The sequence below is a fragment of the Cyprinodon tularosa genome, unplaced genomic scaffold (assembly GCF_016077235.1).
Source record: "Cyprinodon tularosa strain WSP-4 unplaced genomic scaffold, ASM1607723v1 ctg591, whole genome shotgun sequence".
Taxonomy (NCBI): domain Eukaryota; kingdom Metazoa; phylum Chordata; class Actinopteri; order Cyprinodontiformes; family Cyprinodontidae; genus Cyprinodon; species Cyprinodon tularosa.
The window spans coordinates 249,503-264,668 of NW_024039331.1; the positions used below are offsets into that span (position 1 = coordinate 249,503).

The 15,166-nt window shown below is 39.5% G+C and overlaps 1 protein-coding gene across 1 annotated transcript; it reads right to left on the reverse strand.

The window, feature by feature from the left end:
- Nucleotides 1–8,014: 8,014 nt before the first annotated feature.
- LOC119797643 (transcription factor 24-like) lies at nt 8,015–14,530 on the reverse strand. The gene is made up of 4 exons (XM_038306802.1): nt 13,756–14,530; nt 11,828–11,968; nt 11,591–11,755; nt 8,015–8,715 (listed from the first exon to the last, which is right to left on the reverse strand). Exons 1-4 carry the CDS (start codon nt 14,008–14,010, stop codon nt 8,599–8,601), a joined length of 678 nt encoding a protein of 225 aa, XP_038162730.1. The 5' UTR covers nt 14,011–14,530; the 3' UTR covers nt 8,015–8,598.
- Between the last annotated feature and the right edge of the window lie 636 nt (nt 14,531–15,166).

Consider the following 15,166-nt stretch of genomic DNA (forward strand, 5'->3'; position numbering starts at 1 on the left):
CCACAGTCAGTAAAGCTGAGTGCTCCCACATCTCTTCCTTCATGGTGCCCATCTACATTAAGATCCAAAATTATGAGATTGAAATCAGAATTCTGAGAAAATAGTCAGAATTCTGACTTTTTTCCCATACTATACTGAAATGATATTCAAAAATCAGTTAACGTTTTTTTATTTTTTCAGTGGCCCTAATCCTCTTCCGTAGGCAGCAGCACGTGCACACAGAGTTTTCATCGACTTGATGGATGGGTAGGATGCAAACACATGGAGCAACATTTTATTGTCTCATCAGGATGGAGGTATCTGGGTCCAAAACACTGATTCCATTCAATGGTTAAGATGGAGCCGCCGACCCAAGGAATAAGCAAGCTAAGAACCATCAGTAGTCTCCCATAAAAGGTATGATAAATTTTAGTAAGTTTTAGAACAAATGGGTTAAAATATTTCACTTTATACCCACCAGATTGGAACAGCTCTGAATTGAGGCCCTTCATGAAGTCAGAACCTGATGAGAACTGATTGCTTCTCAGTATGACTGAAGGCTTTGGTTTGTTTGATGTTTTTTTATATGTTTTATTTGTTTAAATGCATTTATTTTATCCTATTTGTTTTATTCCTTTAAACTTCTATGTTATTATATAATTTTAACTTTACTTGGCATGTGCAGCACTTTGTGGGAGCTGTAGTTGTTTTAAAGCTACAGTGTGTAATAATTACAGGGATATTCAGTCAGAAATGTAATATATTATACATAACTATGTTATTTATCATCACCTATGAGCTCAGCCTCTTAACCTTAATATTTGCGTTGCCTTAGAATTCGTTATTTATAATTACATAGGAGCGGGTCTCGCAGCCATGGAGGCAGACATCTTTGCGCTACGGCAGCGCAGAGCCAACAAACTAGCGATTGCGACATCGCCCATTACGCTCGAAAGTAACTACAGCAGGTTGAGAGAGATGAACTGAGACGGTACTGAACAATAGATGGCAGTATTAAAATTATCTATGTAAACAAACCTCATCACTTGAGAAGGTAGGTGATGCGGACGTCGTGGAAGACATTTTGTCCCGTAACGCTCGCCGTACTGTTGGGGGGGAGAAGCGGTGGGGGGGAGATGTTCATGTTGCTGCGGTCTGCAGTCTGGATCTTAGATGTCGCTGAAAATTACACACTGTAGCTTTAAAGGCCTTTACAAATAAAGTTAGATTGAGTTGAAGCTAATAGTTCATCAGTTGTGAATCATTGTTGAACAAAAACTTTAAGAGATTAAACGGATGGAAAGGACCAATCAGATATGGTTTCTGTGCCAGCACATATCAATATTAGACATTATAATATATTATATCTACAGGAGCAGTTCTATGTGGGTGCTGGCCCCCTGTTGGCCCCCTTCTACAACCACCCATGGATGGGATCTAATCACTTTTTTTCCAGCTTTTTATTGTCATTAAATTCTCAGAGGTGCAGAACAATGATATGTATCTCTGCATTTTAACCCCTCCCCTTGGGGAGCAGTGGGCTGCCATTGTTTGGCGCCCAGGGAGCAGTGTGGGGTTAAGGGTCTTGCTCAGGGACCCAGATTAATTTTAGTATTATTTAATCTCAGGGACCCAGAGTGGCAGTCAGTGGGAGTGGGTTTCAAACTCACAACCTCAGGATTCATAGCTCTATGCCCTAACCAATAGACCACATCTCCCCAAACTTACCAGAGGTCTTTGTCCTCAGCTCCTGAGTCTGGTCTAAAGAGAGCAGAGTTAACTCTACAGTCAAGTTTAAAATTTTTAATTTCAAGTCTTTTTTTTTAACAAAGTTGTATTAAATAATGATTTTAAATAAATTGCCTCTTTTTTAATATATTAGCATATATTTAAATAATGTAATAAGTGTAGCTAAACATTAGCCAATGAGATAAAACTAACAAACTTCAGGAATATGTTATTAATGTAGCTTCAAATCTCAAATTAAAAGTTGTTTTATCTCTTTCTGTCATTCTCTTTTGCTGTTTGTTGACTATGAGAGACTGGTAATATTTTATTCCCTCAGTCAGAAACTGTATGGGTGATGCTGAAGCTGCACAGGACATATATTCTTCTACATTTATTGGAATAAATAAGTATTTGTGATTGTATTTCTTTTTTGTTTCAGTTTAGTTTAATTCAGAGTTAAATGGTTAGGATGGGCTGAAACCTGCGTGTAGCAAATGGTGTCTGGAAAGATGCTCATGATCCAGAACTGTGAACCTGACTGTCTTTAAAAAACATTGTAATGAATATTGAAAATGTATTGGCTTTCAGTTTTCATGTAGGATTAATAATGATAGGATTTGGAAAATATTTTAAATATTTAAATTAGGGATATCTGTGTATGTTTCTAAAAACCTAAGGTTGCAGTTTAGTTTTATGGACGATAAAATTTCCTCATATCAGCGATGGAGACAAAGAATACAAGTAAATTTGTGAAAATAAACTGATTTATGACATATTGGAGCATCCAGGGATGGGATCACTTAGACTTAGACTTAGACAGACTTTATTGTCATTTTGTACACAGAGTGTACACAAAAAGAAATTTCGTTCAGTGCAGCTCACAAAACCTTTTCATTTATTTTTTATTTCGTCCGTGTCCTGTCTGGAGATGTGGCAATAAGAATAATTGCCTTGATGCCAATATGTAACACTTTAACAAGTGGAGCAGTACGGCTATCGCCATAGTGTTCCGCTTGATTTATGCATATAAATAGCTTTATTATAATTCATGCAGGGAGTTTCACAGATTTTATGGACACTGCAATCTAAATAGAACAGGAAAGGAAAAAAAGGAGAAGAGATGAAGGAAAGAGGAAATAGAAGGGGAGATAATGATAAAACGTCTTCAGTCTGCTTCATCACCTGCAAAGAGATGTAAAAAGAACAGCACAACCCATGGATATAGTATAAGAGATACGATAAATTAGCTCCTTGATACTATTGCTGAAGTGTACGGTAAGTGGTATTATTTAATCTAAAATGTATACTGTGGTAGCTGAAGATAAGAATATGGGCTTTCTGTAAGGAAGTGAATCTCTAAGTACCTGGAGCCAAGCACCTGTAGTTGTTTGTGAGAGTTCACTTCCATCCATCCATCCATCCATCCATCCATCCATCCATCCATCCATCCATCCATCCATCCATCCATCCATCCATCCATCCATTTCCGCCTATCCGGGTCGCGGGGGTAGCAGCTTTTTTACAGATCAGCTGCAAGAGTTATTTTATTGTGAAAAACCTGCCAGTTCTAGTCATCTTTAAACAGTACAGGCCGTTAGCAGACAGATGCACATTTAAACAAATGTTAAGTTACGCCCAATAATATGAAATCAGTTGGCAGACATCCCCAGTGTCTTTTATTTTTTGTATTTTATGTATAAATAAATAAATCTTTAGCGGACATCTGCATAAAAAAAAAACAAAAATCTGGTTAATTTTGAAAAATCTGGCTTCTGTGCTGCGGTTTACACATAAATCCATCCATATGGTGGAAAGACAGAGATATGTTTAAAATTATTAATAAAGGATGAATAAAATGAATAAATTGTTAATGTTTTTTTCACACAGTTGTTTTAAACTTTAAATTTTGGGTCAAATATCAAGTCTAAGTCAACAGGTTAAAGTTCATTTCAGAGCTAATGTCATGAATGAATGACTCCCATCCCCCCCTCTGTCACTTACAGTGAAAATTGGGGTTATATAATATTTTTGATTATCTGCTGATTGTCCTAGTAGGGTGAAAAAACACAAATCAAAGATGAAGAATAACAATTTAGTTTTTATTAAAGGGTCATAGAATGATTCTATAGGGTATTTGGTGATGACATGTTTGCTGTTCTATGAGCCCTAATGAAGCCTGGTTTAAAGCCCCAGACTGAAAAGACAGGTTTTCTTCCTTTCATTGTATGCTCATGAATATTTAGATGAGCTGTGCTCAGATTGGTTGGTTTACAACGAGCGAAGCTGCTGAGCAAAGGTGCATTATAGCAACAAGCACTCACTCACTGAAACATCTAAATTGTTGATATGGTAGGGTGACCACATGTCCTCTTTTTCCCGAACATGTCCTACTTTTTATACCTAAACAAATGGGGGGAATTTCAAAATCATCCGGGACTTTGCTCAACTAAAGTGCAGCACGTAGTCGAAACAGACCGGGCGCTCGTACCGAGCCGTCAGCTCCTGAGCTGGTCCAGGAACCCCTGCGGATGGAGCCAGCTGGGGACGGAGCGACCTGTATTCATGTTCTTGGGCTTTTAACCAGTGGGCTGGTATGTATGTCAATTTCACAGCGTGACAAAAGTACGGGCCAGGACCAAATAAGGCAACATCCCCGAGTTTACGTCAATTTGTTGCTGCATTTGAATTTGCCTGTTTTATGGTGGAAGTTTAGAATTGTGAGATTTGCAGAGAAAGGAGGTGTGGATGGAGTTTGAACTTCTCTGTACGTCAATTTCACCCAGTGGACTGTCGTTATTCATCTATGACAATGGAAACTCGGTTTTGCATTCTATGACCCCTTTAAAGCATCACATACAGTTGAAACAGCCTCTACCTGTAAGCCACGCCCCCTTTGGTACCACATTCCCATCTGCTTTCACTGAAAGCTCACCTGGATGGTGATCTCAGCCGATCCGACCCAGAGGACCATCAAGGAGGATTTCTGGTTTATTAAACAACTTGGGTCTTTTTTATAGGTTATCAGTTTTTGTATTGGGGGTGTGCAGGTGGCGCAGTGGTTGGTGGCAGGACCCATATACAGATGCCTTAGCCCTCAGCGTGGCCGATCCAGGTTCATAATCCAACCTGTGGTCCTCTGCTGCATGTCTCACCCCCTCTTTCCTGTCAGCCTACTGTCAGAAAAAACAAGCCACTTAAGCTGTAAAACCTAGAAAAAAAAAGAAAAAAAAGAAGTTTTATTATATTTTAGGAGTAAACAGGCCTGAAACCTTAATGCTTACATCATCCAACCGAACCTAAAGGAGGTATTTAAAATATTTGTAAATTCAAACCTCCTCTAAGCTCCTCACATCCCAAACTAGATGTTTCTTTTATAAATTGTCCTTCTGTAACCTCTGCTTTTACTGTAGCAACTCCAAATTAGTCATCATGGCTACACATGGGAACCAGAGGGCCCCCCCTACCCAAACAGAGCAGATTTATAGAGGTAGCCTTGAACGCTGCGCTGCTGCTGGTGGAGCTGAGCCCATTCGGTTCAAGGAGAGAGATGAATCCTGCAGGGAGTCTGCTTTCTCTGCAGCAGTAGTCTTCCCCTAAACGTCCAGTAAACACGTCAGCATGACTAACTGGACTGTTCTTTACTTCACTTTATATATGCACATAAATTACACCACAGAGTTCATTTGTTGCCGTCAATAAGCCCACAAAAAGTGGGATGCAGAAGCTTTGCTTTCATGGAGGATGCTCCAGTGTTAAACATCAATATGGCCTCCTTCCGCTCACATGGGAGGAACTCTGAGGCAAAGGTCTCCATCCCGGATGACCGAACCATCACAGCTGGTTTGTTATGAAGCAGCAGCTCCTCTGAGGATCACTCCCAGTGGGGAAAAGACGTCAGTTCAACATCACTGGAAAATCCAATACTGACATCAAATCGTCATCATGATTTGGTCCAAAAATAAAATGAAATCAACCTGACATCAATTCTTTGACATCAAATGATGATGAATGTCAAATAATGATGTCATTTTGACATTACTTCAGTATCAAGTTTCTTTGAAATTTCACACAAATTATGGTTTTAAAGCTGCAGTATGTAACATTGAGAAGAGAGCAGACTTCGACTGAAAATTTGAAGAAAAACAGGTTTCACGCCACTCCCCCACCCTCTCTGCTTCACTCATGCCCCACCTCCAAGCTCCACCCCTCTCACAGCATCTGCGCGGCTACCGCATGCGACCAGAAGCGTCCAAGCAGCGTACGCGGCATGGAGTGTGAACCGGTAAGAGCGATAACACTCACCTCCAAGCAGCTAGATATAAGATGCTGGTTATACCGAAGTTTGCCGTGTAAGCAGTTGTCGGCAGGGGCAGTAAGGGCAGTTTCTCTTTCGCTGGTGGCTGTCGCTCCGCCATGACTTCCACGCGCGTCCTCCTGACTGCGGCAGGTTGAAGCGGTGAGGGGGGGTGAGCTGTGATTGACACTCCATCAGACGCTCCTCTGGCTGTGATTGGTTGTTTTGACTCGTCCCGAATTATTCTTTCCAGATTGCAATACAGGCAGTATGCGGGACCAATTGAAGCAGTTTTTTTCACAGGTTACATATCACATGTACTGCTGTCTGGGCATAGGGACAGTTTTAGCCAATATGACAAAAAAGTGATTTTTAAAAACTTACAGACTTCAGCTTTAATGCTATTTTGACATTTTTTTAAGTCAAACTTTTGCAAATTAAATAATTAATGTTTTTCAAAGGTCATATTTGGGTTCTAGTGGCCATTATTTTTTAAAGTAGGCAGACAAGAACTGGGATTAGAGAGATGAAGCCAGGATTCGTCTGTACCCCCGCAGCAGCTTCAGGTAATATACTTAAACATATCCTTCCAACAATTACCTGCACTGATGCTCGTCTTCCTGGCTGCGTGTTTCCTGGCTGGAGTCACCCTTAATAGCTGCCTTTTGTATTTCTGCTTCTGTCTCCTTGAACCCCAGTGGGCCTCAGCAGATGGCCGCTCACACTGAGCCTGGTTCTGCTGGAGGTTTCTTCCTGTTAAAAGGGAGTTTTTCCTCTCCACTGTCGCTACAAGCATGCTTAGTGTGAGGGATTGCTGAAGAGTCAGTGAGTCGATGCAATCTACTTTGAATCAATCTGACTGGATGATCTGGTGAACTGTAAATTGCCTTAAGATGACATGTGTTGTGAATTGGAGCTATAGAAATAAACTGAAATGAATTGAACTGATTCAGTTTTTAACACAGGCAGAAATGCTCAGTTAAAGTAAAGAATTTCCAAAAATGTATCAATTAAAGTTGATCATATTGATCATACAAAGGAATAGTAATAAAGCAGCTTTGGTGAACTTTAAAAAATATATATGTTAGATGCATAAAAAATAACACTTTATGAAATGTGTGCTATTTACAAAAGTCCTATCAGAAATAACTGTTAAACTAATATCTAAAATGAGGTTATTGGCAACCTTCTTAAATAACTGTGACATTTAGTTATCTAACTGTAGAAGGGATGTTTAAACTCTGGCCACTAAGTATTATAAAACACTGGCTTTCATGGGAATCACTTATTCTTTTTTAGATGTTTCTACTCCTACAGATTATTCTTCTCCTGCTACTGGGAGCTAAACATGAATTTACCCTGAAATAAACAGCCGTAGCTTTAAATAAATAGATGTAACATTGATTTATTCATCTAATATATGATTTAAATATTAAATATTCAATAAAACGCACAATTTAAATTATACAGTCAACAAATAAATGCTAAATAAGAAATAAAGTTGTTTATAAAAAAAAAGGAGCATAATTGTTCTATATTTAAAATTAGATTTTTTTTTTTTAATGGGTCAAAACAGTCGGTTTCTCTGGGATTTTTGGGGTCACCGGCTGAAATCTTTTATCAAATAAAATCCCAATGAAATCATTGATGTTTATGGTTCTAAAGTGATAAATGGGTTGGGAATACTTTTTATTATAGGTTAATTATTAAGCTTTAACTCCTGGTGCAGCACAAACCTTCAAAAGTCTTTTAAAGATAACAAAGCCGCCTTCCTAAAGCTTCCTCTCTCATCTAATGAAACGTTTAGAGGATGATCTGCCTTCTCCTTGTAATGATTGTGATGTTTTCACGGAGCTGAGAGGTTACATTCTGTGGCGGAGCTGTAATGAGAACTAAGTGGTCAGACAGCTGCTGCGTTCCCACAACAACCCCTCCCTGGCTGCCCGCCTGTCCGTCCATCCTGCCACTCCCACACAGAGCCCAAAAACACCCCCCAGAAAAACTCAAACCTTGGCAAACATACATTTTATTTTATAAAAAAAAAACATGCTTACATGCTGCGAGAGAAAAAAAGACTCTAAATCAGGGTAATCAGTAACACGCTGTTCCTTCATGTGCTGATTTGTGGGATAATTAGTCAAGTGATTCAGACTTTTTATTTCCTCTTATCAACCCCCTTCCTGACAGTCTGCTGCTCGTTCCTTCAGGAGAAGAAAACTTTCAAACAAGTGTAAATTTAAATCTTGTGGTGCATGTGTAAGGGTTTTATTCTTCCACACTCTGTGACATTGAAGCACAAACTTTGCTGTAATTAGTTTAAATTCTATACGGTAGGCTTAAAAAATGAAAGAAAAAATCAATCACTTTACAAATAGGTTGAGAGTAAAAGTTAAATCACATAATATTTTCATAAAATACATTATCATTTGTTTGAAATGTGAAAAATGGAACTTCAGGTTCTGTTCAGTCTCTGTGCAAAGTGGTGAAAGTATATTAATAAACAAAATGATAAAAAGCAGTTTTTGTCTTTCGGTTCCCCAGCTGCCTTCATGGCAGCTGAAGATGGTCGACGGGATCGATCTAGGGATGGTGGGTCTTCACTGCTCGTCTGGTGTCAGAGGGCGCGTGGCGTCATGGCCGTGCTGAGGTCTCTGATTGGCTGACAGCAGGTCTCCCACAGAGCCACAGTAGAGGAGGGAACGCATGGGCCACTTCTGAGGATAGAGAGGCACAGTGCTGATGGTCATATGTACACTGCACAAGTTTTACACTCGCTTTAAGGATTACCTGAGTGATGGGTCAGCAGTGTTAGAGCTAGAGCAGCTAGACTGGACACCAGTTTGGTGAAGATTTTAATGGTTCAAACAGGAAGTAAAGGTCTCCAAACAGATACTTTTACCCCTGGAATGATGCATGTGCTGCTAGATTTAGATTTACAAATTGTTTTTGTTCAAGAACTTTCTTAGTATAAAGATTTCTTGGGGAAAAATTTGTTAATTTTGTTTCTGTAAAAAAAAAAAAAACATTTTTCACATCAGAACATTTTAGAACAAGAAAAATAGATTTTTTTCATATATATAGATCTAAATATAGATCTAAATATCTCTAGATCTATATATATATATATATATATATATATATATATATATATAAACTGCAAAAAATTATCTAGAAATAAGTAAAGATTTTTTAAATTAAGCATATTTACCTTTAATTTCATTATGTGCTTGTAGTTTTTACTCTTAAAATAAGATAATTAGATAAAATGCACTTGAAAAAAGAAAATGCATTTCTTATTTTAAATGTAAATTGTCTTGTTCCATTAGCAAAATGTCTCTTTTACTCCTTAATCCAAGAACAAATGCCCCTATTTTAAGAAAAAATGACTTATCTAGATTTTGATTATATATATATACCTGACTCTCACTCTTAGTCCAAAAGTTCACTACTCTTGCTCAGCAGATTGTTGCTTGATTTTTTTCTTTCGTGGTTTATCTTTACTGAAGGGCTCATTGCCATCACCCTAATCTTTTGCTCTATAGATTCTCAATGAGGCGCTGCTCTAAAATGGTTTATTTTATTTACAGTAAAACAAAGAGCTCAGTAGAGAGAAATGTGACTTTAAAGGTAAACCTGAGCGAGGTGTGAGTGGTTTGGGGTTTAACTGTAGTTTGCCTGATAGATGCAGTGTGTTTCTGTGTGTGTCCTCCTGTTTTGGCATCATAGTGAGGACCAGTTTTGATCATTTCTATCACACTACGGACATTGTGTGACCACTTCTGCTATAACCTTTTGCTGCTGTAGCACCACAATTTCCCCATCGTGGGACATAAATTGATTTTTTTTTTATTCTATTCTATTCTATTCTATACTGAGGACTGTTTGTACCAAAATGAGGACATCTGCTGGTCTTCACCCAAAGGTTTAGGACTGAGTTTAGGTTAAGATTAGGTATGAACTGGTAGCGGTTAGGTTAAAGTTAATTGTCACGTTCAGATCTGGCCACAGAAGGACTAAACGTCGAAACCTCTTTCCCAAACTCTTCATGCCCTGTCAAATATTGGCAGTTCCTCTCTGTAGAAACCATCCAGCATCTTCTTCAGGTTTCATCCAGTATAAAACGACCCTCTGGACTCATCCAAGCCCACCATGTGATCTCTATGAGCCTCCAGGTGCTGCTGATTGCTTTCCTTTTCTCCCTGGAGAATTTTACCCACTCTGTATCTGTCTGTAAAACAGCTCATGCCACCTAGCGCCTTCTCTAGATGTCTACTGATCTACATATGCACTGGATTACCTCTGAAGCCTCTGTTTTCATCCTGGATGCTTAAGCTAAGCTTTTTTTCAGTGAGTGAATGTAGATTAATTCAGGAAAGTTGACCTGATCAGAAGCTGTGTGAGCAGATAATTGGAAAACATCAACTCAGACCCAATAATCCAACAGAGGAAGACAGAAGTGGATTCACTGGAAGCTATTTGGTTGAATTATCTGGAAGCTAATAACATTCGATTTGTTAAAAAGATACAAATTTCTCCAATTAGTAGAACAGAGCAGTAGTTCTCAACCTTATTATTTTACATCCGAATAGTATGCAGTTCTTCATATATACACACACACACACATCAATTTCAAACAGATGGTATCGGGTATCGGTATAGGGGCCAAAAAATGGCCAAAAACTTCACACGAGTGAATAAAGTGAATGTGATTGGTCGATTATCAAGGATGTTTTTGTTTTGGCAGATTTAGAGGAGGAAAGCGAGGACGAAGATGTTGTGGAAGAGGACGCCAGGGCGGCAGAAGCTTGGTTTGGTGTAGAAGGCTTCCAGCCGTACATGTTTGAGCCCTTGCCTCACAACGGTGCCAGTTCTGTTAGCTCTACGCCTGCTGAAGACACAGACGTCCATCCCCGTGAACACTGGGACGGAACTCAATGGAGAAGGAAAGGATTCTGATTTCAACCGTTGCCTATATTAGCTGCGACATTTGAATCAAGATGCTATGACCAAAAACATTTGATTGACAGATGACCGTTGATATATGATTGGCTGAATTTAGGTGTACAAGCTGACATATAACTAACTGGCCTGAATAAGATAACGGAAAAAAAACACAGATTTTAAGACAGGATTTTTATTTAAATAGAAATTTTCTAAATTTTGGGACATATTATACCAGTATTATCTGATAAAGAGTACATTTATATGCATGTTTAAGCCAGAAATATTTAACATTTAAATATGATTTCTCTATGACTTTAAAAAAGATTGCTTTCTTCTTTATGCTGGAAAAAAAAACATCTCAAGCAGATAAAAAAAACAACTGAAATGTTGTATTTTCTCAGATTAGGGAATCGATTCGCTCCGCTTCTTTAAAGTGCGAAATAATATGCACGGCATGATAAGCTCATAGTTACTTCAAATGTATTTTTTTGTGTCCTCTACTGCTTTTATCAAACAGTTTGGTGATTCTGGTCGTTCAGATTCACTCTATAAGGAGGATATTTTCCTCTGGCAATAAAAAGAACAGTTCATAAAAAAAATAACAAGGAAGGGAGAGAAAAGGATGAACTTCTATTGGTTCCTTACCTTAACAGGATGCAGGTACCCGCCCGGCCGGGGCGGCACAGAGTGCTCCATCACCCCCCCGTCCTGGTCCAACGTCTCTGTCAGGTGTGCTATGTAGTTTGTAGCCAGAACCAGAACATCCAGCTTGGAGAGCTTGGTGTCAGGTGGGACTGAAGGCAGAGCTGCCTGGAGACAAATTAACCTCTGAGGTTAGACGGCCGCTTAAAGGAGGCGGTGAGGAAAAGCAGTTAAACATACCTGTAGGCTGTGGAAGGCCTGCCGCAGGTTACGCACTCTGCTCCTCTCTCTGGCTGCATTTTCTGGGGAGTGCTGAGTCCTCAGGGGCCTGCTGTGGAGCACGGGGCCAGAGTGGGACCTGGACCCACACACAGCCTGCTCCTAAAACACATTTCAGCCGTTCAGTTAGGAGCTGAGGATTCCCTGTTGATCAGCAGCCATTGTTCTGATCCAACTACACCTCAGAACAACAACAGGAAGTAGGACTCTGTCTCTGCATTCATCACAGATGATTATCATAAAGCTAAAATAAAATCTCACAAAAAAATGAACAACATTGTTTCCTTGTCAGATTTTATTTAAATATATATATATAGAAACATTAACCAAGAGGAAATAAATACTGAACATTAAACAGCATTAACAGGTTTTTGTATTAATTATCTGAGGCCTTCCAGCATCAATAAGAAGGAACATTATTCCTCTTTTTTCAGCTCTTTCTGCAGATCGTTTGCTTTTTATTTCCATCTGCAATCAGATTTACATCCAGACTGTTTATAGATAATGTTACTAAACTGGTCTGTATTTATTGTAGAAGAGGTTATATTTATTTGTTTATGGATTTTGCTCCATCGTTGCTCCAAAGTACAGTAGAGGAGGGAACGCATGATCCTTTAAAAAAAAAATCATACCAGAGATTAATTTTTTTTTTCAAATGTTTTTTTATTTATATTTTTATCTACTAATTTAGTATTTTCTAATTTAATTTATAAACATTTTTCAGATTCAGTTTTATGAAATTCATTCTTTTCAATCAGGTGTTACAGATCATATTGTCTAAAAGCCTGATACCAACACTCAAACATCCTGCTGCAGGAATATGGTTTAGATTTTTAGGACATCCTCACGTCTCAAAAAAAACTTTTTTATATATTTGGTAAAATCTTGACCAACTGATCTGATATTTAGTTTAACAAAGCAACATTCTTTGCCTCTGAAAAGTTTATTATAGGTCATAGAAAGCGTAACATATCAATATTTAATCCTAATTTTTTGACCGTCATACAGCATTGCTGTGTGAGCTCGACCAATCCGCTTTGACCCCAGATGAATTATGGGAAAAATGCGGTGAAGGACACTCTGGATAGAAGGACACATTTATCCGCCACATTTGATGGAGTTTCAGGAGGAGGAATTGGAAAGCGTTGAGAATTAGGACATTGTTTTTCTAAGCTCGGTGAGGATATTGGTCCATAAAACCAAAAAAATAAACGTAACATGTCTATAGGTGAGAATGTAGCTTTGTTAAACTAAAATATTTGCTCTGTTGGTCAAAATTTAACTTAATTTTAAAAATCGTTTTCCTCATAAGCCGATACCTAATACCGGATTACTGACAGTTTTTGACCTTTTCCTTGAGACCTGAGGACGTCCTGAAATGTAGGAACTCTCTTCCAGCTTCGTCTCATTCAAGCCTGACTGCCTTCAGGTTTCTGTCCTGATCCTACATGATTCAAAATGCATAAAAGTTCGCTTTTTAATCTCAAACACGCGTTTAAAGGGTTAATTCAATTTAATTTCTCTGTTTAAATGAACTAAACCAATAAATAGGTGCAGACCTTGTGGACCAGGCATTGCTCTTTTAGTGGATTTATATCTACAGTTAATCATATTGATTTTAAAGAAGATGAATAAAGTGATTTATGAGTTTTGATGTATTTTAGTCAGTAATAGGTGTTGTGGAACAAATGTAAATATGCAGATTTATTGTTAAAGTATTAGATTATTGCTCCTTTATCATTAAGCAACCAGTTTAATCTAGATTAACGCTCCTGAATTAAACGCGAGCGATCTAAAAACAGTCTGCATGTTTCACCTACTCCTTTGAATGAGTTCTGCTGCTCTGCGTTAAACCAGGTTTCATCAGAGCGAACTGAGTCCAGACTCACCCACTTCCTGGATTTGTCTCTGGGTCCCTGCAGGGATGCTGGGCGGTCGGCTGCAGCGCTGCTGGATCCCAGCTGCTGCTTCACTGTCACTGACATGAGACCCTCCAGAGGACTGACCGCCATGGATCCGGCCGGAGAGCAGCAGCAAACGCCATTTAGGTGCGGAGAAGTCCCCCCCCCTCTGCTGGATGTGTTTTGATTGGCCGGATGGAGGTCTGCTTCAGAGCGCAGCAGGCAGCAGTGAGGAGAGTTCATTCTGTCTGGTAGGTAATTCAGTGAAAACACAACAAAGCTGATGACCTGAGGTCATCTTCTCATCTTTAGAGCCTGATCCAGATCTCAGAAGAAGCTACTGACTGAAGCAGCTTTAAATACTCATCGCATCCTTCTGGTTCTGGTCTGCTACCCCAACGCTCCTGATCCTCTGTAGGACCCCCGGCCCACCCTCAACCATCAGGCAGCTGGTGAAGACTGCAGACACGGCGGCCGCCTCTCGTAGCCTCATCCCTGTCCATCCAGAGGGTTCCTCCCCCCTCTGCTCTGCGTGTCTCTGGGCTTGTTTCCTAATCGGGGGTGAGGTAATGCGGGAAACTTCATGTGGTCCTTATCTCAGCCGCCCGGTCATCCTGATCCTCCCCTGGCTGTTCGGTTGCCAAGAAGAGCAGACGGGCGAGCAGTCAGGGCCTGGGGGAGTGGGGGACTGGGAGGGGGCCAGGGCACCGGGGGGGCCTTGGGAAACTCAGAGCTCTGCTAACAGCTGGACAGGGGTGGGATCCAAGCTGCAGGGCAGCGCGACATTGAACCCTGCCAAAGACGGACAGGAGTTTGGTAAAACTGACTTTGAATCGTTAACTCCAACAGATATTTTAGATGAATTTATCCCGACGTAGAACATCTTCCCAGAAGGGATGCCTCCTGGTCAAAGCTGCAGGTGGAAAAGGTTAAAGAGGTTCTGTTATGTCTTAATGTATGTTCTGGTTAAAACACTCCTCTAACCATCAGACTGAAGAATCCCTTCACAACTGGAGTCATTATCTTCACTGCAAAAACAATTTAGAAATAAGTCCAAAGGTCTTAAATTAAGTGTTTTTACCCTCAATTTGAGTAGGTTAATAGAATGATTTGCCAATGGAATGAGGATTTTTACTCTTAAAATAAGACAATTAGATAATATCCACTTGAAATTAGACAATTAAACAGTTATTTTCTTATTTTACATGTAAATTGTCTTTTTCCATTGGCAAAGTGTCTCACTTACCTCCTCAAATCAAGGAAAAATGCACTTATTTTAAGAAAAATGCATTTTTTTCCCAGTGCTTGGATCACTTTACAATATGGAGCTGTTCTTCCAGGTAGCAGAGCTTCCAGAACATTCAGGCCTCGGTTCTAAAACTGTGCAACCAGAACCACC

Coding starts and splice junctions, on each gene's coding strand:
- LOC119797643 (XM_038306802.1), bottom strand. CDS start 14,010: ATGAACTCTCCTCACTGCTGCCTGCTGCGCTCTGAAGCAGACCTCCAT. Junction 11,969..13,755: donor GAGACAAATCCAGGAAGTGG/GTGAGTCTGGAC, acceptor AATGTGTTTTAG/GAGCAGGCTGTGTGTGGGTC. Junction 11,756..11,827: donor AGGCCTTCCACAGCCTACAG/GTATGTTTAACT, acceptor ATTTGTCTCCAG/GCAGCTCTGCCTTCAGTCCC.